Source organism: Carcharhinus amblyrhynchos, unplaced genomic scaffold (assembly GCF_965287045.1).
Source record: "Carcharhinus amblyrhynchos unplaced genomic scaffold, sCarAmb.v2.hapA scaffold_462, whole genome shotgun sequence".
In the NCBI taxonomy this organism is placed as follows: Eukaryota; Metazoa; Chordata; class Chondrichthyes; order Carcharhiniformes; family Carcharhinidae; genus Carcharhinus; species Carcharhinus amblyrhynchos.
This window is the reverse complement of record NW_027650202.1, coordinates 15001-37560: the sequence shown is the minus strand read 5'-3', so window position 1 is coordinate 37560 and position 22560 is coordinate 15001. Positions and strand designations below refer to the sequence as shown.

The 22560-nt window shown below is 50.3% G+C and overlaps 1 protein-coding gene across 1 annotated transcript in view; it reads left to right on the top strand.

Annotated features, from left to right (window-relative positions):
- The window catches only part of LOC145339434 (GRIP1-associated protein 1-like), a gene marked incomplete at its 3' end in the record, with an annotated part of 29849 nt that overhangs the window by 1199 nt on the left and 6090 nt on the right, over nucleotides 1–22560 (top strand). The window contains exons 2-14 of the mRNA XM_080183902.1: nucleotides 549–615; nucleotides 938–999; nucleotides 1683–1709; nucleotides 3961–4068; nucleotides 5259–5409; nucleotides 7039–7226; nucleotides 7987–8035; nucleotides 10245–10315; nucleotides 18939–18986; nucleotides 19917–19948; nucleotides 20962–21009; nucleotides 21545–21644; nucleotides 22267–22344. Of these exons, the coding sequence (XP_080040028.1) occupies nucleotides 549–615; nucleotides 938–999; nucleotides 1683–1709; nucleotides 3961–4068; nucleotides 5259–5409; nucleotides 7039–7226; nucleotides 7987–8035; nucleotides 10245–10315; nucleotides 18939–18986; nucleotides 19917–19948; nucleotides 20962–21009; nucleotides 21545–21644; nucleotides 22267–22344 (1029 nt within the window). The remainder of the gene's footprint in view (nucleotides 1–548; nucleotides 616–937; nucleotides 1000–1682; nucleotides 1710–3960; nucleotides 4069–5258; nucleotides 5410–7038; nucleotides 7227–7986; nucleotides 8036–10244; nucleotides 10316–18938; nucleotides 18987–19916; nucleotides 19949–20961; nucleotides 21010–21544; nucleotides 21645–22266; nucleotides 22345–22560) is intronic.

Genomic DNA, 22560 nt, shown 5'->3' with positions numbered 1-22560 from the left:
TGCTTTGTCCTGGATGGTGTCGAGCTTCTTGAGTGTTGTTGGGGCTGCGCCCATCCAGGCAAATGGGGAATATTCCATCACTCTCCTGACTTGTGTCCTTGTAGATGGTGGACAGGCTTTGGGGGGAGTCGGGAGGTGAGTTACACTCTGCAGGATTCCCAGCCTGTGACCTGTTCTGGTTTATGTGGTGTTAAGTGAGCACTGTACTATTGCTGTCGTCCAGAAAGAGAGATTAAATTGAGACCCCCATCTACTCTTGGTTTGGGTTTAAACAATCCCATGATGATGGGGAAGAAATCCCCTTCCCTTCTTCCAATCAATGTCCAATATTTCTCCGACCAGCGATTCTGATGTGGATCATTATCTTGCTGCTTGTGGGATCTTGCTGTGTGTGGAAACCCAGCTGCAGATCCCTGATTACAACAGCCAGGACCAGCTTCCTGAGGGGCTGCAGAAAAACAATTTTTTTTTTTCTGAGCACAATGTTGAAAGGAAGGTTCTCCCTAATCTCTCTCCCTTCTCTCTTGCTCGCTAAATCTACACTCCAGGCTCAACTACTGGAACTGAGGACCCAGAACTACCAGCTGGCCGACCAACTCCGCAAACAGAATGCAGGTGAGGGAGGAGCTTTACTCTGTATCTAACCCTGTGCTGTACCTGTCCTGGGATTGGGGACAGTGTAGAGGGAGCTTTATTCTGTATCTAACCCTGTGCTGTACCTGTCCTGGGAGTGTTTGATGGGGGGACAGTGTAGAGGGAGCTTTACTCTGTATCTAACCCCGTGCTGTACCTGTCCTGGGACTGGGGACAGTGTAGAGGGAGCTTTACTCTACATTACTCAGTATTGGTGAAGTTGATGGTGGCTGTGTACTTGAATTGGATGTGGGACTCAGCCAGCCTATGCCAATATTAACCTGCCTCTCTCCTAACTTTGCAGAACTGAATTCTCTGCGGCAGAAGTCTAGCAATGTGGAGAAGGACTTGGCAAAGGCACAGAAGGTAGGGACTCACCCACTGTGTATTTCGGCAGTGTCGATGGAGAATTGTTTCCAGTTATGTAGCGAGGAGACGATCAGAATCAGTATAAAACAGGCATTGATCAATCTAATTTGGGGGGGTATTGAGGAGGCACACCTTTACCCAGAGAATGTGGGACTCGTTCCCACGGGGAGGAGTGGGGGAGAACATGGGACTGGCTTCTGTGATTGGGGTTGGGGGGGTAATGTGGGACTGGCTTCCACGGAGGGGGGAGGGTGAGTGGGGGAGAATCTCGCAGGTGCTGGAGATACTTAGCAGCCTCTCAGCGGAGAGGGGGAGAATGAAACTGACGGTACAGTGTGATGACCTTTCACCTGTTGCTGGTCCAGTTTCTTGTCCATGCTGCAGAGTTGCAGCTCCCACACGGTCAGTTGCTTTTGGATTGTGGTCAGTTAGTGCTTGTGACCGCCTTGAGGTGCAGTGACGGCGGGGGGAGGTTGGGTGGACAGACACGCCGGGGCAGGGAGTGGGGGGGGATGATGGACCAATGATACCCAGAGATATGGTGCTGGAAGATAGCGTCCGTGTAGATGGTCAGCCATGTCTGAACTGAATGGCGGAGTAGGCCAGATGGGCTGAATGGCCTGTTGGGTTGGGAATCTGTCAGACAAAATTATACATTCTGTTTTTCCTTTTTATTTTAGGCTGTAACCAAAAGCAAGAAGGCCCAGGTAACAATTCACCAAGTTTCCTCCTCTTTACCCTCTACGATCACCATCTGAGTTAGTCATATTCATAGTCATTGAGGTTTACAGCATGGAAACAGGCCCTTGTCTATGCTGCCATTTTTTTAAACCCCCTAAGCTAATCCCACTTGCCCACATTTGGCCCATATCCCCCTATCCCATCTTACCCATGTAACTGCCTAAATGCCTTTTAAAAGACAAGATCGTACCCACCTCTCCATTTACCTCTGGCAGCTCGTTCCAGACACTCACCACCCCCTGTGAAACAATTGCCCCTCTGAACCCTTTTGTATCTCTCCCCTCTCCCCTTAAACCTATGCCCTCTAGTTTCAGACTCCCCTACCTTTGGGAAAAGATATTGACTGTCTCGCTGATCTGTGCCCCTCATTATTTTATAGACCTCTATAAGATCACCCTTCAGCCTCCTACACGCCAGAGAAAAAAGTCCCAGTCTATCCAGCCTCTCCTTATAACTCAATCCATCAAGTCCCAGTAGCATCCTAGTAAATCTTTTCTGCACTCTTTCTAGTTTAATAATATCCTTTCTATAACAGAACTGTACACAGTATTCCAAGTGTGGCCTTACCAATGTCTTGTACAATTTAAACAAGACGTCCCAACTCCTGTATTCAGTGTTCTGACTGATGAAACCAAGCATGCCGAATGCCGCCTTCACTACTCTGTCCACCTGTGATTCCACTTACAAGGAGCTGTGAACCTGTACCCCTAGATCTTTGTTCTGTAACTCTCCCCAATGCCTTACCGTTAACTGAGTAAGTGAACCAGGTTAGGAATCTACCAAAATGTATCACCTCTAAATTAAACTCCATCTGCTGTTAGTCAGCCCACTGTCCCATTTGATCAAGATCCTGTTGCAATTGGAGATAACTTTCTTCACTGTCCTCTATGCCACCAATCTTGGTGTATTATTGTCACGTATTGGAATACAGTGAAAAGTATTGCTAAATACTCCCTCAGTGTTAATGTAAGCCTACTTATGACAATAATAAAAATTTTTAAAAATTCCTTCCTCCTCCTCCACTGACATACAATGATGTACCATCTACAAGATGCACTGCAGCGACTCACCGAGGCTCCTTAGGCAGCACCTTCCAAACCCACCACCTCTACCATCTAGAAGGACAAGGGCAGCAGATACCTGGGAACACCCCCCACCTGGAGGTTCCCCTCCGAGTCACTCACCATCCCGACTGGGAAATATATCGGCCATTGCTTCGCTGTAGCTGGGGTCAAAACTTTTTTAATTTTAATTTACTTGTGCGCCCTGGGCATCGCTGGCTGACCAGTATTTATTGCCCATCCCCCAACTGCCCCTGAACTGAATGTCTCACAAGGCACCCCAGAGGACAGTTGAGAGTCACCCACATTGCTGTGGCTCTGGAGTCACATGTAGGTCAGACCGGGGTAAGGACGGCAGATTTCCTTCCCTAAAGGAACCAGATGGGTTTTTCCCACAATGGGCCATCAGTAGATTCTTAATTCCAGATATTTTTTATTGAATTCAAATTTCACCAGCTGCCGTGTTGGGATTCGAACCCGGGTCCCCAGAACATTCACTGAGTTTCTGAATTAATAATCTAGTGATAATGAGGCGGCACAGTGGTTAGCACTGCTGGACCACAATGCCAGGGACCTGGGTTCAATTCCCGGCTTGGGTCGCTGTCTGTGTGGAGTCTGCACATTCTCCCCATGTCTGTGTGGGTTTCCTCCATGGGCTCTGGTTTCCTCCCACAGTCTGAAAGACGTGCTGGTTAGGGTACATTGGCCGTGCTAAATTCTCCCTCAGTGTACCCAAACTAGGCGCCGGAGTGTGGCGACTAGAGGATTTTCATAGTAACTTCATTGCAGTGTTAATACAATCCTGCTTGTGACAATAATAAATAGACTTTACTAATATCACTAGGCCATTGCCTACCCTATCCTGGATCTCCCTCCCTAACAGTACTGAATGTACCTACACCACACAGGTTCGAGAAGGCAGCTCACCCAGCACCTTCTCAAGGGGGTAATTAAGAATGGGGAGGGGTAAATGCTGGACCTGGCTAGTGAAGCATTTATTAGGGATGGTGAACAGACTTTGAGGAATCGGGTGAGTTTCATGCCATGTTTGGAGAGCCCTTGGGCGTTGGTGTCTCTGCCTGTCAGTGGCTCTGTGCTTGAGGTGAAGCTGCTGGCTGTGTGTGTTTTTATATTGGCTTTTTGCTGTTGATTCCAGGAAGTGGACGCCCTTCTGAATGAGAATGAGATGCTTCAGGGAAAACTGCACAGCCAAGAGGATGATTTTCGTCTCCAGAACACCACCCTTATGCAGGAACTCTCCAGGGTAAGCGGCTACCTCGATTCCTCCCCACTCCAGACGAGCCATAATTGAGTTCCTCTACTACAGTGGACGGCCTGTCGATCAAAGCAGTCCAGCAGAGGGCTTTTCATTAACTTTGTGGTAGCTGCTGTTTGATGTTTAAAGAGCAGGGGATTTAAAAACAGAGAATTGAATTATGGCATTCTGTTGACCTGATCTACCCTTCCAAGGGTTGTTTACATTGACTGACTGTACCACTTGCTGTGGTTTGAGACCCCCCCCCCCCCCCCCCCGCCCTTGAACTAAACGAGCTTGGGTTTCCCACAGCATGAAACACGCTGCCACCCACCTGGGCCAACTGGAAATGGGGACAGGAGACCAGTATCTGGAAAAGAGCCTGCAGAGTCTTCCCAGTGTGGTGTGAACCTGCCCCAAGGGCTCACTCTATCCTGGATATCCCCAGGGAGCTGTCCACGGTGCTGAGATGTCCAGCACTGGATGCAATGTGAAAGGGGCAGGGACTCTGGCAGGGGTAGCTGTCTATGGTGCTGAGGTGTCCAGCACTCCTGTTATCGTGTGTGTGTGTGAATGGATTCTGGTGGGGGTTGTCTGTGGTGTTTAGTTGTGACTTTGTCACTGGGGCAGGTTGATTGGATTTATTACTGCCACATATATTGGGGTACAGTGAAAAGTATTGTTTCTTGTGCATATACGGACAAAGTATACCGTTCATGGAGTACATGGGGGAGAAGGAAAGGAGAGGGTGCAGAATGTAGTGTTACAGTCACAGCAAGGGTGTAGAGAAAGATCAGCTTAATGCGAGGTAGGTCCATTCAAAAGTCTGACAGCAGCAGGGAAGAAGCTGTTCTTGAGTCAGTCGGTACGTGACCTCAGACTATTGTATCTTTTTCCCAACGGGAGAAGGTGGAAGAGAGAATGTCCGGGGTCCTTAATTATGCCGGCCGCTTTTCCCAAGGCAGCGGGAAGTGTAGACAGAGTCAATGGATGGGAGGCTGGTTTGTGTGATGGATTGGGCTACATTCAGGACCCTCTGCAGTTCCTTGCAGTCTTCGTCAGAGCAGGAGCCCAGACCAAGCTGTGATACAACCAGAAAGTGTCAGGTGATGAAAGCTGATCCCTCTGCCCTGCTTGTCCCTGGCTGAGTTGAAATGAGTCCTGGCTTGTACCTGACACTGTCTCTTCCCCCACGGTAGCTCTGCACGCAGATCGAGGAGCTGGAGGCAGAGAACAAGCGGATTAAAGATGGCGCTCCCGTGCCTGACACTGCGTCGCAGTCCAGTCCGGTCGATGGGGAACTGCTGCGATTACAGGCCGAGAATACAGCACTGCAGAGAAACATGGCAGGTAACTCCACAAACACACACCCAGCGAGAATACAGCACTGCAGAGAAACATGGCAGGTAACTCCACAAACACACACCCAGCGAGACGTTCCGGTCACCCTCGTCCCCAAAACCGGAAAAACCCACCCAAGGTCAGCAGACCTTCACATGGTCCACCCCACTGACTAGGATACCAGTGGTGGGCGGGCTGGTAAAATACCCCTCTCCATCTCCAAATGGAATGTCAAATATCTCCTACCTTGCTCTGGGGTAGTATTCCATATCTAACCCTGAGTCTGGGAGTGTTTGATGGGGGACAGTGTAGAGGGAGCTTTACTCTGTATCTAACCCCGTGCTGTACCTGTCCTGGGAGTGTTTGATGGGGGGACAGTGTAGAGGGAGCTTTACTCTGTATCTAATCCCGTGCTGTACCTGTCCTGGGAGTGTTTGATGGGGACAGTGTAGAGGGAGCTTTACTCTGTATCTAACCCCGTGCTGTACCTGTCCTGGGAGTGTTTGACAATACTGTTTGTTTTTAAAGTTTATTTACTAGTGTTACAAGTAGGCTTACATTAACACTGCAATGAAGTTACTGTGAAAATCCCTCAGTTGCCACACTCCCGCCCCTGTTTGGGTACACAGAGGGAGAATTTAGCACAGCCAATGCACCCTAACCAGCACGTCTTTCTGTGGGAGGAAACCAGAGCACCCGGAGGAAACCCACACAGACACGGGAAGAATGTGCAGACTCCACACAGACAGTGACCCAAGCCGGGAATCGAACCTGGGTCCCTGGCGCTGTGAGACAGCAGTGCTAACCCACTGTCACTGTGCCCCCGGGAATCGAACCCGGGTCCCTGGCGCTGTGAGGGGGCAGTGTTAACTCACTGTGTCACCGTGCCCCCCCAGGGAATCGAACCTGGGTCCCTGGTGCTGTGAGGCAGCAGTGCTAACCCACTGTGTCACCGTGTCCCCCGGGAATTGAACCCGGGCCCCTGGCGCTGTGAGGGGGCAGTGTTAACCCACAGTGCTGCCCTGCCTTGTGCAGCTGGAGTACTGTGTGCAGTTTTGGGTGCCATACTTACGCAAGGATATTTTGGCCTTGGAGGGAGTGCAGAGGAGGTTTACTAGGCTGATACCGGAGTTGAGAGGGTTGAGCTATGAGGAGAGGCTGAATAAACTAGGCTTGTACTCGTTAGAGTTTAGAAGAATGAGGGGAGATCTCATTGAGACGTATAAGATGATGAATGGGATGGATAGGATAGAGGTGGAGAGACTCTTCCCGCTCAAAAAAGACAGTAGGACTAGGGGGCACAGCCTCAAGATAAAGGGAGGCGGTTTAGAACAGAGTTGAGGAGGAACTTCTTCACTCAAAGGGTGGTGAATCTCTGGAATTCTCTGCCCGTTGAAGTGGTGGAGGCTGCCTCGCTAAATATTTTTAAGACGCGGGTTGATGGGTTTTTGATAAGCGAGGGGATTAAGAGTTATGGGGAGAGGGCGGGAATGTGGAACTGAGCCACAACAGATCAGCCATGATCTTATTGAATGGCGGGGCAGGCTCGAAGGGCTGGATGGCCTACTCCTGCTCCTATTTCTTATGTTCTTATGGTTGGGTTTAAGTCTGATGAGCCTGTTGCTTGCCTCCTCTCAGCTCTGCAGCAACGCTATGAGGAGGAGATCAGTGCCCTCCGTCAGGGTCAGCTGAATGATACCAATGTGCAGGATGTCGATATCACTGACGGTCAGATACCCGACTCTGAGAAGCAACAGGCATACCAAGAAGGGAGTGAGAAAGAGGCACAAGAACCGAGCAAAACCTTACAGGAGAAACTGGAACAGGTTGGAGAATATCATTGACAGGGAGCTTTACTCTGTATCTAACCCTGTGCTGTACCTGTCCTGGGAGTGTTTGATGGGGGACAGTGTAGAGGGAGCTTTACTCTGTATCTAACCCTGTGCTGTACCTGTCGTGGGAGTGTTTGATGGGGACAGTGTAGAGGGAGCTTTACTCTGTATCTAACCCCATGCTGTACCTGTCCTGGGAGTGTTTGATGGGGACAGTGTAGAGGGAGCTTTACTCTGTATTTAACCCTGTGCTGGACCTGTCCTGGGAGTGTTTGATGGGGGACAGTGTAGAGGGAGCGTGTACGCTCTGTGTGGGGTGGGGTGGGAGGGGTAGAGGAAGGATTGAGTGGGATTGTGGGGGGGGTGGCGGGATTGAGTGTGCTGTGTGGGATGGGGGGGGCGGGATTGAGTGTGCTGTGTGGGATGGGGGGGGTGGGATTGAGTGTGCTGTGTGGGATGGGGGGGGTGGGATTGAGTGTGCTGTGCGGGATGGGGGGGCGGGATTGAGTGTGCTGTGTGGGATGGGGGGGGTGGGATTGAGTGTGCTGTGCGGGATGGGGGGGCGGGATTGAGTGTGCTGTGCGGGATTGTGGAGGGGGGGGATTCAGTGCGCTGTGCGGGGTGGATTGAGTGGGCTGTGCAGGATTGCGGGTTGGGGGGGGGGAGGGATTCAGTGCGCTGTGTGGGATGCGGAGTGGATTGAGTGTGCTGTGCACTCCCTGTGCTGATTGTTGTTGCTGTTCCTCTCTCCCAGACAGAGATGAAATGCAGCAAACTGGAACAGAAACTGAAAGAGTGTAACGGTAAGTGGCTGTGTGCTGATCGCCAATAGATACACAACCATCTCCCACTGCTTTGGCTGCTGTCTGCCTCTCGGGAGGAGTACACAATAACAGTATCACTGCGTTGCTTATCCAGAGACCCGGGCTAATGGGGACACGGGTTCACATCCCTCTCGGACACCTTTTTATTCATTCCTGGTTCACTGCTGGGTCAGTATTTATTGCCCATCCCTAATTACCCCTTAGAGGGCAGTTGAGAGTCACCCACATTGCTGTGTCTCTGGGGTCACATGTAGGCCAGACCAGGGTAAGGACGGCAGATTTCCTTCCCTAAAGGAACCAGATGGGTTTTTCCCACAATGGGCCATCAGTAGATTCTTAATTCCAGATATTTTTTATTGAATTCAAATTCCACCATCTGCCGTGGTGGGATTCGAACCCGGGTCCCCAGAACATTCGCTGAGTTTCTGGATTAATAGTTTAATGATAATACCACCAGGTCATTGCCTCCCCTTGAATTGGAATTTAAATTCATTTGATTAAGTCTGGGATTGACAGCTAGTGTCTGTGACAATGACCATGGAACCATCCTCAGAAAATCCCATCTGGTTCCTTTAGGGAAGGAAATCTGCTGTCCTTACCCCGGTCTGGCCTACATGTGACTCCAGAGACACAGCAATGTGGGTGACTCTTAAAACATATTCTTAAAACATAATGGCTGCGGCCAGACTCATTTAAATGGGAGCTGCCATTGATGCTGATTTGCCCATGAAAGAGGGATGATATCTCCCTGTGCCACTGTCACACAATGTAGTCGGGGACGGCTGACAGGGAGGGACACCCTCCCACAACCCGCCCCACCCACACGTGTGTCCCTGGCATCACCCTTGGGGCTTAGAACCGTAGAAAAGTTGCAGAATAGGAGGCCATTTGGCCCATCTTGTCCATCCCAGCCAGAGGACACCCTTTCTAACCCTACCTTCCTGTGCCCGGTCCATAGCCCTGTAGTTTACAGCACTCAAGCTGCAGATCCAGTTACTTTTTAAAAAAGGTTTTGGGGGACCCCCCCGCCCCCAAACTCAGGCAGCGAGTTCCAGACACCCACCACCCTCTGTGTAAAAATGTTCTTCCTCATGTCCCCTCCTGTCACTTATCCTGATCTGTGTCCCTGGTTCTAGAATTCTCCACCGAGGGAAACTGAGTTTGATTCTGTCCACTCCAGCACTTCCCCTCATCGTTTGGTACCTCGATCAAATCACTCTTCAACCGCCTTTGTTCCGAGGACACTAACCCCAATCTCTCCTCACAGCTACAGGGTGGATGTGGAGGGTGGGGAACGACACTGTTTAAGGGTGTGGTGGCTCAGTGATTAGCGTTGCTGCCTCACAGCGCCAGGGACCCAGGTTCAATCCCTGGCCTGGGTCACTGTCTGTGTGGAGTTTTCCTCCCACAGTCTGAACAACTTGCTGCTTAGGTACATTGGCCGTGCCAAATTCTCCCTCAGTGTACCTGAACAGGCGCTGGAGTGTGGTGACTAGGGGATTTTCACAGTAACTTCCTTGCAGTGTTAATGTAAGCCTACATAAGATGGAAACAAGGAGTAATGTTTTCTGAGGGTGTGGTGACTGTCTTTCCCAAAAGGTGGTGGAAGCATTAACTTTTTTGGGCGGGGATGGATAGATTCTTGGTACTGAAGGGAGTTGAAAGGATGCCTGGGGATAGACAGATTTGAGGTTACATTAACTGAACTTTGAGGATATAACACTGCAAAGAAGTTACTGTGAAAATCCCCCAGTTGCCACACACTGGTTCAGGTACACTGAGGGAGAATTTAGCACGGCCAATGCACCCTAACCAGCATGTCTTACTGTGGGAAGAAACCGGAACACCTGGAGAAAACCCATGTAGACACGGGGAGAATGTGCAGACTCCACACACAGTGACCCAAGCTGGGAATCGAACGCGGGGCCCTGGTGCTGTGAGGCAGCAGTGCTAACCCACTGGTGCCCAACTGTGGCACCGTGTCACCCGAGATTATTATCATATCAGCTGTGATTTTTATGAAATGGGGAGAGTGGCCTCCCCCTGCCCCTTGTTTGAATGTGGGGGAGCAGAGACAGATACTGCTAGTGTAATGTTGTGTTTATTGTGTGCTATCTGTCTGGGGGAGGGGGTTGGCAGGGGGGTTTTCCTGCTCTGAATATAACTGTGTCTCTCTCTGTCACAGCAGACGTGGAGCTGAAGTGGGAGATGGAACGTGAGGAGAAAAAGCTCTTGAAGGAACAGATTGACACTTTGGAGGTGAGAGAGTGAGAGCACGTGGTGATGCAGAAGTAGTTGTACTGCTCTAGTGCCTTTCTCTACCTCACATGTTGGATCCCTGTTTGCAGTGCAGGAAACGCAGCTGCCAATTTGTGCACAGCAAGCTCCCACAGGCACCAACCTGCTAATGATCCAGATCGCCTACATTTTAGTGATGCCGGTTAAGGGATGAATATCAGCCCAGGGATTGGGACCTCTGTTATCCTTCCGATTTGAGAAAACGTTTTAAAGCTCAGTTTTGTTGATCTGATTTATTGTCACGTATATTGGATACAGAACGTATTGTTTCTCATATGCTGTACAGACAAAGCATACCATTCATAGAGTACATAGGGGAGAAGGGGAGGACAGAGTGCAGAATGTAGTGTTACAGTCACAGCGAGGGTGTAGAGAAAGATCAACTTAATGCGAGGTGGGTCCATTCAAAAGTCTGACAGCAGCAGGGAAGAAGCTGTTCTTGAGTCGGTCGGTACAGGACCTCAGAGTTTTGCACCTTTCCCGACAGAAGAAGGTGGAAGAGAGAATGTCCGGGGTGTGTGAGATCCTTAATTATACCGGCTGCTTTTCCCAAGGCAGTGGGAAGTGTAGACAGAGTCAGTGGATGGGAGGCTGGTTTGTGTGATGGACTGGGCTACATTCACCACCCTTTTGTAGTTTCTTGCGGTCTTGGTCAGAGCAGGAGCCCAGACCGAGCTGTGATACAACCAGAAAGAATGCTTTCTATGGTGTATCACAGCTTGGTCTGGGCTCCTGCTCTGCCCAAGACCGCAAGAAACTACAAAAGGTTGTGAACGTAGCCCAGTCCATCACACAAACCAGCCTCCCATCCATTGACTCTGTCTACACTTCCCACTGCCTCTGGAAAAGCAGCCGGGATAATTAAGGACCCCACACACCCCAGGTGTACTGCATTGAAGTTACTGTGACAATTCCCCAGTCGCCACACTCCGGCGCCTGTTCGGGTACACTGGAGAATTTAGCACGGCCAATGCACTTAACCAGCACGTATTTCAGACTGTGGGAGGAAACCGAAGCAACCAGAGGAAACCCACGCAGACACGGGGAGAACGTGCAGACTCTGCACAGACAGTGACCCAAGCCAGGAATCAAACCCATGTACCTGGCGCTGTGATGCAGCAGTGCTAACCCACTGTGCCACCGTACCGCCCTTTCAGCCTTTGTCCCTCCAAGGGAAAGAGTCTCACCCTCTCCAATCTATCCTCAATAGCTCTTCACAATTTAAGTAATAACTACCTGAAATTGTATTTCCTTTATAAAGGAAGGAGGAAAGACAGCCTCTTACTTTTTAATCCCACCCCAATGGTGCTGAAGGCAAGCTGTATCTGTTCCCATGGCTAATTATTCCTGGGACAGGTCACTCGCTTGTCACTGGGGAGGGGGAGCCAGTGCTTACAGCCACTCTGCATCAGTTAAGACCCAGGCCAGAGACACCAGCGTATTTTATGAAGTTAGCTAGACTCTAAACGTTTTGATTCTGCATGAGGAAGAGCAGAAGATATTTTACTCCAGGTACGATTCCAGTAACTCGCAAGGAAGCTTTTATCAAACCAAGTTTAGTTAAGAACACCATTCGAATATAACAAAGAATTAGCAAATCTTTTATCAATTACAAGATTTAAAGATGACACAATATCTGGACTCGAAACATCAGCTCTTTTCTCTCCTTACAGATGCTGCCAGACCTGCTGAGGTTTTCCAGCATTTTCTCTCTTGGTTTCAGATTCCAGCATCTGCAGTAATTTGCTTTGATACGATATAAACCTTAGCTAGCTATCTCTTGTTCTAAATCAAACGCTATCCCATAAACATTCATCCCTGTCCAGGCTGAGCTCAGAGTGACTCTGCTCGTGTGATACTGGATTTTACAGCTTTTGTTTTACTGCCTACTGTCAGCTAGCCCTTTGAATGTTGGATCAAATCTCTGAGGGTCCCTCATGCTGGAACTTTCAGAAAACCTCGAGAGAGGGAGAGAGAGAGAGACGCTGCCACCTTCCACTAGATTCTGGCAGCAACTGAGGAAGAAAACTTAACACGTGGAGTGCTCTGTTTTAAAAGAAAATACTGTCCCCAGGCATATCACCTGACCTATCAGACTCCACTCAGCAATCCACAGAAAGACCATAAAACCCCAGGACACTGCATTAGTCCAGATTAAAACCAACATGAGTTACAAGTTAGCCAGGAAGGAGCTAAAGAGAGAGCTAAGAACCAGGAGGGGACATGAGAAGTCTTTGGCAGGTAGGATCAAGGAAAACCCTAAAGCTTTCTGTAGGTATGTCAAGAATAAAAGAATGACTGGGGTAAGATTAGGCCAGTCAAGGACAGTAGTGGGAAGTTGTGCATGGAGTCCGAAGAGAGATAGGAGAGACGCTAAATGAATATTTTTCGTCTTTATTCACACCAGGAAAAAGACAATGTTATGGAGGAGAATACTGAGATACAGGCTATTAGGATAGACGGGATTGAAGTTCATAAGGAGGAGGTGTTAGCAATTCTGGAAAGTTTGAAAATAGATAAGTCCCCTGGGCCGGATGGGATTTATCCTAGGATTCTCTGGGAGACTAGGGAGGAGATTGCAGAGCCTTTGACTTTGATCTTTAGGTTGTCACTGTCTACAGGAATAGTGCCAGAAGACTGGAGGATAGCAAATGTTGTCCCCTTGTTCAAGAAGGGGAGTAGAGACAACCCTGGGAATTATAGACCAGTGAGCCTTACTTCTGTGGTGGGCAAAGTTTTGGAAAGGATTATAAGAGATAGGATTTATAATCATCTAGAAAGAAATAATTTGAGTACAGACAGTCAACACGGTTTTGTGAAGGGTAGGTCGTGCCTCACAAACCTAATTGAGTGATTTTGAGAAGGTGACCAAAGAGGTGGATAAGGGTAAGGCAGTTGATGTGGTGTATATGGATTTTAGCAAAGTGTTTGATAAGGTTCCCCACAGTAAGTTATTGCAGAGGCACGGGATTGAGGGTGATTTAGCAGTTTGGATCAGGAATTGGCTAGCTGTAAGAAGACAGAGGGTGCTGGTTGATGGGAAATGTTCATCCTGGAGTTCAGTTACTAGTGGTGTATGTACCGCAGGGATCTGTTTTGGGGCCACTGCTGTTTGTCATTTTTATAAATGACCTAGATGAGGGTGTAGAAGGATGGGTTAGTAAATTTGTGGATGACACTAAAGTCGGAGGAGTTGTGGACAGTGAGGATGGAAGTTGCAGATTAGAGGGACATAGATAAGCTGCAGAGCTGAGAGGTGGCAAATGGAGTTTAATGTGGAAAAATGAAGTGATTCACTTTGGTAAGAGTAACAGGATTGCAGAGTACTGGGCTAATGGTGAGTTTGGTCGTGTGGATGAGCAGAGAGATCTCAGGGTACATGTGCATAGATCCCTGAAAGTTGGTACCCAGGTTGATAGGGTTGTTAAGAAGGCGTACATTGTGTTAGCTTTTATTGTTAGAGGGATAGAGTTTCGGAGCCGTGAGGTCATGTTACAGCTGTACAAAACTCTGGTGCGGCCGCACTTGGGAGTATTGCGTACAGTTCTGGTTGTTGCATTATAGGAAGGATGTGAAAGCTTTAGAAAGGGTGCAGAGGAGGTTTACCAGAATGTTGCCTGGTATGGTGGGAAGGTCTTATGAGGAAAGGCTGAGGGACTTGAGGTTGTTTTTGTTAAAGAGAAATAGGTTAAGAGGTGACTTAATAGAGGCATACAAGATAATCAGAGAATTAGATGGGGTGGATAGTGAGGGCCTTTTCCTCAGATGGAGATGGCTAACACGAGGGGACATAGCTTTAAATTGAGGGGTGATAGATATCGGACAGATGTCAGAGGTAGGTTCTTTACTCAGAGGGTAGTAAGGGTGTGGAATGCCCTACCTGCAAAGTAATGAATTCACCAACATTAAGGGCATTTACATGGTGATTGGATAAACATATGGATGATATTGGAATAGTGTAGGTTAGATGGGCTTTAGATTGGTTTCACAGGTTGGCACAACATTGAGGGCTGAAGGGCCTGTACTGAGCTGGAATGTTCAATGATATCAGTTCGGTAACAATAGAGGACGGCAGCTGCGATAAAATGCCGAGACCTGCTTGAAGCAGCCAGCAGAGAAATGTAATTTCAGTGTATTCCTTAAAGACACGTTGTCGTCCATTACACATGGTTAACCGGGAGAGTCTCCTGCCCTTACCCCCAGCCATCGGTGTGTGTTGGGAGGATTCTGCAGGTTGATACTCCACCCTGTTTGGCTGCGTTATGGATGCACCTTCTCTTGGCTGTCCACCCCTGGGAAGGGACTTGAACCTGGGCCTTCTGGCTCAGAGGCAAGGATGCTAAGCCACTGTGCCTCCAGACTGCACACTACATCGGGCAGCAGCGCCAGGGACCTGGGTTTGATTCCCAGCTTGGGTCACTGTCTGTGTGGAGTCTGCACATTCTCGCCATGTCTGCGTGAGTTTCCTTCCACAGTCTGAAAAGATACAAAAGTCTGAGGTCACGTACCAACTGAATCAAGAACAGCTTCCTATCTTGCTGCCGTCTGACTTTTGAATAGACCTACTTTGCACTGAGTTGCTCTTTCTCTGCACCCCAGCTATGACTGTAACACTACATTCTGCACTCTCTTTCCCTCTCTATGAACAGTATGCTTTGTATAGCATGCAAGAAGCAGTACTTTTCACTAAATACATGTGAGAAGAATAAATCAAATCAAAAAGATGTGTAGGTTAGGTGGATTGACTATGCTAAATTGCCCTTCCGTGTCCTAGAGTGTGTAGGTTAGAGGGGTTAGTCGGATAAATACGTGGGGATAGGATCTGGGGCATGATTGTTGGTGCAGACTCGATGGGCTGAATGGCCCATTCTGCACTGTAGGTGTTCAAGACATCAATGAGCATGTACTATACTGCAACTTGTTACAGCTAGGAGGGAGGGAGTCAATTTAAATCCCGATTTCTCCCCTTGCTGCCTGTCCAGCAACAGGAGAGGTATTTTTGATATCCCCCTTTTATAGGCAGCAGCCATTCTTCCCAATCCCCCCAGCTTGGCTGCGCTCCAATTCCTATTCATAATCGCACAGTCAACTCAGAGGGTTAGTTTATTTAGCATGCATTCAAACTGGGGGATGAAGTTTGAAACATTTCTCCACCACCCCCCACCCCAACACTCTGTGTTGATCCAATGGAAGGGGGATAAAGGTCTGGAGAAAAGTAGAATTCTTGTTTCAGGCGAGTTGGAATGAAAGAGCAGTGGTGAGGTCAGCAGGTCGCAAACCAATGCTGAATAATCCACTTTTCCAGTTGATTTGATTTCCCTTGTGTAGGTGGAGATGAATTCGACATGTCAGCACTGGCACAGGGATCCTGCAGTTCCAGTAGGAAGGGTGGGGACGGGAGACCAGGCAGTTAAACGTGGATGGGGATCTGCTTCTTCCTCACTGCTTGCTAGGTGGGAAATGTCAATCGTTGCTGCTGTACAAGCCAGTTACCCCCAGCTTGTGGGTGGAGTCATGTGATTTCCACCTCTTTGGGGGTCACAGGGTCCTTTTGTCCCAGCAGACTGGTCTCCATTGGCCAAGACTAACCCAAGACATGTAACTGGCCTTTGTAGAATTCCTCTCGAAGTGAATGCTAATATTGTGTTTGCCTTCCTAATGACCAAGTTAATCTTAAGAGAATCCTAAACCAAGACCCAAGTCCTGTTTGTCCTTCCGATTTCTGAATTCCTTCCCCGTTTAGAAAATAGCCTACATCTTTATTCCTACCAAAGTACAGAACCTCTCACTTTCCCACATTGTATTCCATCTCCACCTTCTTCACCCACTCTCCGAGCTCCTGTAGCCTCGAATGCTTGACTAATCCGCTTACGCCATAGCATCTGAAAGCAGTGCCCCCCTCTCCCTCCCTCCTCCTCCTCCTCCTCCTCCTCCTCCTCCCCACCAAAAACAAATTATAGGCCCATTTCCTGCAGTATAGGGCATCACTTGGCACCTTCTCCAACAGGAGTCAGGTTGTGGGGAAGGAGGGGCGAAAGAGGAAGGAAGTCCTCGTGAGGCAGATTTACAGACCACAGTCCGGTCATAGAATCCCTACCGTGAAGAAGGAAGCCATTCGGCCCATTGAGTCTGCACTGACTACAGTCCCTTCCAGGCTCTGTCTGTGCAACTGCACATATTTACCCCAGCTAGTCCCCCTGCCAGTACGATCAATTTAGCGTTGCCAATCCTCCTAATCCATACGTCTTTCAGACAGAGCGAGGAAATTGGAGCAGCTGGAAGAAACCCACGCAGACACGGGGAGAATGTGCAGAGTCCCCAAAGACGGTGACCCAAGCTGGGAATTGAACCTGGGTCCCTGGCGCTGTGAGGCAGCAGTGCTAACCCGAGCTGTTCACTCCAAGTGGACTGTCCGCCCCTCAGTCAGGCTCCCACTCCCCACTCACTCTCTGTCGTCCTGGTTCCAGGGCTATTGAGTACCGCAAACGACCAGGACTGGGTTCCAAAGAGAAGGCGCAGCCTGGGAAGGGAAAGCACTGGTGTGTGGGATGAGAAACCAGCTGGGAATTGCAGGAATGGAAAACCACAGCTGGAGGAAATCGCTGGACAGAAATTAACTATCCTTTCAAACTCTGTCCCCTTTGAACGATGGTGGAGATTTTAAAAACAGGCTTTGCGCTGTGAACCCCTGCTCTAGCGCACCAGAGAGCCCTGAACAAAGATTACACACGCTTAAACTTACAGATTGCGTTACAAGTCATTGAACACATACCACTGGAATTTTACTAGCATGCCAGCCTCGGAATCGGGCAGAGGGGCTTGGGGGGTGGGGGGGGGGGGGGGGGCGCAATGCTCGCCAAACGGAATTCTCCATTTGGCCTCGAGCGAGGTTGTAGAATACCGGCCTATTTCTCTGTACGGGGAGGAGATGGTCCAGTGGGATTATCTATTGCCAGATTATTAATCTGGAAATGTTCCGGGGGACTCAGGTTCGAATCCCGCCACAGCAGATGGTGGAATTTGAATTCCATAAGAAATATCTGGAATTAAGAATCTGCTGATGTCCATGAAACCGCTGTCAGAAAATCCCATCTGGGTCACTAATGTCCTTAAGGGAAGGAGAACGGTCATCTTTACCCCGGTCTGGCCTACATGCGACTCCAGAGCCACAGCAATGTGACTGACTTTCTGCTGCCCTCCAAGGGCAGTGAGGGATGGGCAATAAATACTGACCCAGCCCACAAATGAAGCAAGAAAAATCTATGTCCACTCGCTACTAATACTACATAAAATGTAACATAATTTGTCCAATTGTAACTTGTGCACATCTACTCAATTATAATATCATCAAGCAAATGTGTTACTCCACCTACCATCTAGACACAAGTATGATAGATGTATGACTGATCAATGATATTAACCTCCCATGTCCAAACACACAGCGACCAGCTGTAACTATACACGGTCGAATGGAAGTCTTCTGCGTTTGCTGTGTGACTGAAGCCTCCCTTGTAATTGACAATTTAATGGTCCTTGACTCTTGAAGCTCTGATTCCTCAGAGCTTCCCAGTGTGACCGAGTTTAACAGCAAGCAATTTGTTTTTTTTAAAACTGCTATGATTACTGTTTGTGTATGGATCACAAACTACAAAGTTTATTATGAAGCCTGATAGACCTCAACAGTTTCTCTATTTTAACATCAGTGCGAGGATAAGGTGTTTCACTCCAGGTCCAATTCTACTGACACATGAGGCAGTTTTTATCAGAACAAACTTTGTTTAACTATCACAAAATTAATCAGGTTAACGTTTAATATTGAACAATACTTAAACATGACAAGATACAATTCCTAACTGCTAACCTATCACTATTAGTTCCACTTCAAGCAATATTCCCCTTATAGAGTTAAACTTCTCTTCACAATCAGTTAGCAATGCCCGGGCTTATGTGCTTGTACTTGCTAACAGCCTTAGAGTCTTTGAACACCGATGGAGAGAGGGGGGGAATGGACAGAGAGGCACCAGTCTTCTGACTGTCCCAAACAGCAGCCTCCAGAGAGAGAGTGAGAGAAAGACTCTTCTTGGAAACTGATTTAGCAATGAAGGACAGCTGTGTGTTTTTCTCTGCCACCAAGATAAACAGAAGTGTGCTATCTCCGATTAAAACAAACCCATCCTGAGTAAAAATCAGTCATCAGCCTGCACTCCCATTCTTGGCAATGTGAGCTGCCTGCTGCAGACCATTTGGCACCATTTAAAAGAGCTGAATTTTAAACATACCCCTGTCAAGAAATATGGTGAAAATATCTTTCTTAAAGGCACAGTATTGTCACATTACGAACGCTTTCAGTCCATATTCCCACTGGTGGATTATTTGACGATCGAAACACTCATGCTGACAGGAAGCGAATGTAAAATATTCAGCACTCAAGCAAATTAGAATGTCAGAGTACAAAGTTACAGACATTAGGCCTACATTGCAGGGGAGGGTGAGTGTGTCTCAAGCCTACCAGGGGTGGGGGGAGAGGCTAATGATTGGGTGCTGGGCAGACCCTGTTTTTCAAATTCCTTCTTCTCTTTGCCAGGCCTGGAAGCAGAGTGAACTGAACAAACTACAGGAGGAGATCAGTAAGGTAGGCACTGTCCGCCTTTGACAAATGTCATTCATGGGCACCCCCTCCCCTCCCATAGGGGGCTCTCTAAGCTGGTCTCCTGGGTGCGCAAGGTGGCACGCTGGCACTACCAGGATTACCCGTTGCTCAATTAAATTTATTTTAATAGTGTCACAAGTGAGGCTTACATTAACACTGCAATGAAGTTACTGTGAAAATCCCCTAGTCACCCACACTGGTGTTCGGGTTACACTGAGGGAGAATTTAGCACTGCCGATGCACCCTAACCTACACGTCTGTCAGACTGTGGGAGGAAACCGGAGCAGCTGGATGAAACCCATGCAGACACGTGCAGAATGTGCAGCCTCCACACAGTCAGTGACCGGAGCCGGGAATCGAACCCAGGTCCCTGGCGCTGTGAGGCAGCAGCACTAACACACTGTGCTGCCCAATCAGGGACTCAGCTGGAAGGGGCAGGTTGGGCTAGCGAGCTATCCCAGCATGCTGTACCATCAGGAGGTGCTGGCCTGTCCACTCACTCACTCTGCCATCCTTGGGCTTTCCCCTTCACCTCCACACCTCTGGAGTGTTGGGATGATAGTGCACTTCACGTGGGAGACACTCAGTGGCACTCGGGTTTCTACCCTCGTCCCTGCCTCCCAGCTCACACTGACGCAGGGCGGGGGAATGGGGGAGTTAGGATAACCCCAGCCTGAGCCCCAGCTCCATCCATAATGTGATTCAGCCAGTGGGCGGGCGAGGGAAGGAAAACCCCACACAGACGGGATATGATTGGAGCAGCTGGATAGGCTTGTGGACGCGGCGTTACATTGGAATGGACTGGCGTGCACACAAAGGGGTACGCGTGCTCACGTGCTCTCGCTCGCATGCTTTTCTACGCCCACTCAAATACTGCTGTGTCTGATTGCTTTTTCCTGTATCCACACACAGCTCTCGGAGAAACTGAAAAAGAAACAAGAGAGGTGAGTCCATCCCAGCGGTCTGAGCATCCCATGCTGTACCTGTCATAAGAACATAAGAAATAGGAGCAGGAGTAGGCCATCTAGCCCTTTGAGCCTGCCCCGCCATTCAATAAGATCATGGCTGATCTGAAGTGGATCAGTTCCACTTTCCCACTTTCTCCCCGTAACCTTTAATCCCCTTGCCTATCAAAAACCTATCTACCCGCAACTTAAATATATTTAGCGAGGCAGCCTCCACCACTTCAATGGGCAGAGAATTCCAGAGACTCACCACCCTTTGAGTGAAGAAGTTCCTCATCAGGACTCCTGTCCTGGGAGTGTTTGATGGGGACAGTGTAGAGGGAGCTTTACTCTGTATCTAACCCCGTGCTGTACCTGTCCTGGGAGTGTTTGATGGGGACAGTGTAGAGGGAGCTTTACTCTGTATCTAACCCCGTGCTGTACCTGTCCTGAGAGTGTTTGATGGGGGGACAGTGTAGAGGGAGCTTTACTCTGTATCTAACCCCGTGCTGTACCTGTCCTGGGAGTGTTTGATGGGGACAGTGTAGAGGGAGCTTTACTCTGTATCTAACCCCGTGCTGTACCTGTCCTGGGAGTGTTTGATGGGGAACAGTGTAGAGGGAGCTTTACTCTGTATCTAACCCCGTGCTGTACCTGTCCTGGGAGTTTTTGATGGGGGGACAGTGTAGAGGGAGCTTTACTCTGTATCTAACCCCGTGCTGTACCTGTCCTGGGAGTGTTTGATGGGGACAGTGCAGAAAAAGTCTGGGTGCTATGATGCTCTGTCACTCTTCTATTCTACTCGAGAGAGAGGTGATGATATAGGTGTGTAGGTACGAGGGATGGAGGCGGGTCAGATACTTGCACAATGATATTGAAAGGCAAAACAGGCTAGAGGGGACGAATAGCCTCGTTCTGTCCTGATGCAATATGTGTGCGACGGTGGCCCGCGATTCTGCCTGCTCTGAGCCAGCACATTCCCATCTCTCTGTCTCTTTCTCTCCTCTGTTTAGCTTCCTGCGTCTGCAGTCTGAGAAGGAAGCACTCTACAATGACAGCAGGTATGCAGTAAGACACAGTGGCTGGTTAGAGGCTGGACGGTGGGTTAGGGGCAGCTCCATTCAACTCGTGGAGCGCCGCACTGCGGGAGGGTCGGTGCTGAGGGAGCGCCGCACTGTGGGAGGGTCAGTGCCGAGGGAGCGCCGCACTGTGGGAGGGTCGGTGCTGAGGGAGCGCCGCACTGTGGGAGGGTCGGTGCTGAGGGAGCGCCGCACTGCAGGAGGGTCGGTGCCGAGGGAGTGCCGCACTGTGGGAGGGTCGGTGCTGAGGGAGCGCCGCACTGTGGGAGGGTCGGTGCCGAGGGAGCGCCGCACTGTGGGAGGGTTGGTGCCGAGGGAGCGCCACACTGTGGGAGGGTCGGTGCCGAGGGAACAGGGCAGATTTGATATCAAGCTAACTTTCTTGTTATCCCAGTTATGTGGATTTGCAGGGTTTGTGGTTTGGGGCAGGGTGCAGTGTGGGGTGGTGTGGTGTGCCTGTCAGTCTGAATGTGGGAGCTCCATTCACCGTGGCTGAAACTCTCTCCTGTCTCTCCAGGACGAAGATTGAGGAAGTTCAGCAGAGGAAGGAAGAGGAACTCAAATCTCTCAACGTCCGAAACCAGAGATTGCAGCAAGAGGCACAGACAGCCAATCAGGTACCAGCTCCCAGGTGACTGCCCTGTCTAGCGCGCTCCCCTCCCTCGCGCCCGCGCTCCCCTCCCTCGAGCCCGCGCTCCCCTCCCTCGAGCCCGCGCTCCCCTCCCTGGCGCCCGCGCGCTCCCCTCCCTCGAGCCCGCGCTCCCCTCCCTGGCGCCCGCGCGCTCCCCTCCCTGGCGCCCGCGCGCTCCCCTCCCTGGCGCCCGCGCGCTCCCCTCCCTGGCGCCCGCGCGCTCCCCTCCCTGGCGCCCGCGCGCTCCCCTCCCTGGCGCCCGCGCGCTCCCCTCCCTGGCGCCCGCGCGCTCCCCTCCCTGGCGCCCGCGCGCTCCCCTCCCTGGCGCCCGCGCGCTCCCCTCCCTGGCGCCCGCGCGCTCCCCTCCCTGGCGCCCGCGCGCTCCCCTCCCTGGCGCCCGCGCGCTCCCCTCCCTGGCGCCCGCGCGCTCCCCTCCCTGGCGCCCGCGCGCTCCCCTCCCTGGCGCCCGCGCGCTCCCCTCCCTGGCGCCCGCGCGCTCCCCTCCCTGGCGCCCGCGCGCTCCCCTCCCTGGCGCCCGCGCGCTCCCCTCCCTGGCGCCCGCGCGCTCCCCTCCCTGTCACTCATTCTCTCTCTCTCTCTGTACCCAGAGCCTGTCTGAGTTGAAGGAGCAGATGCAGAAAGTACAGAAGGAGCATGAGGTGGCACTGCAAACACTCCGGGATCAGGTGAGCAGCATTCCATAAGCAGAACCCCCAAACTCCCACATTTCCAGCTAACCTGCTATTGATTCATTTGGATTGTGTACAGTGGGAGTGAACGGGAAGGGGATTGGGATTGTGTACAGTGAGAGTGGATGGGAAGGGGATTGGGATTGTGTACAGTGGGAGTGAACGGGAAGGGGATTGGGATTGTGTACAGTGGGAGTGAACGGGAAGGGGATT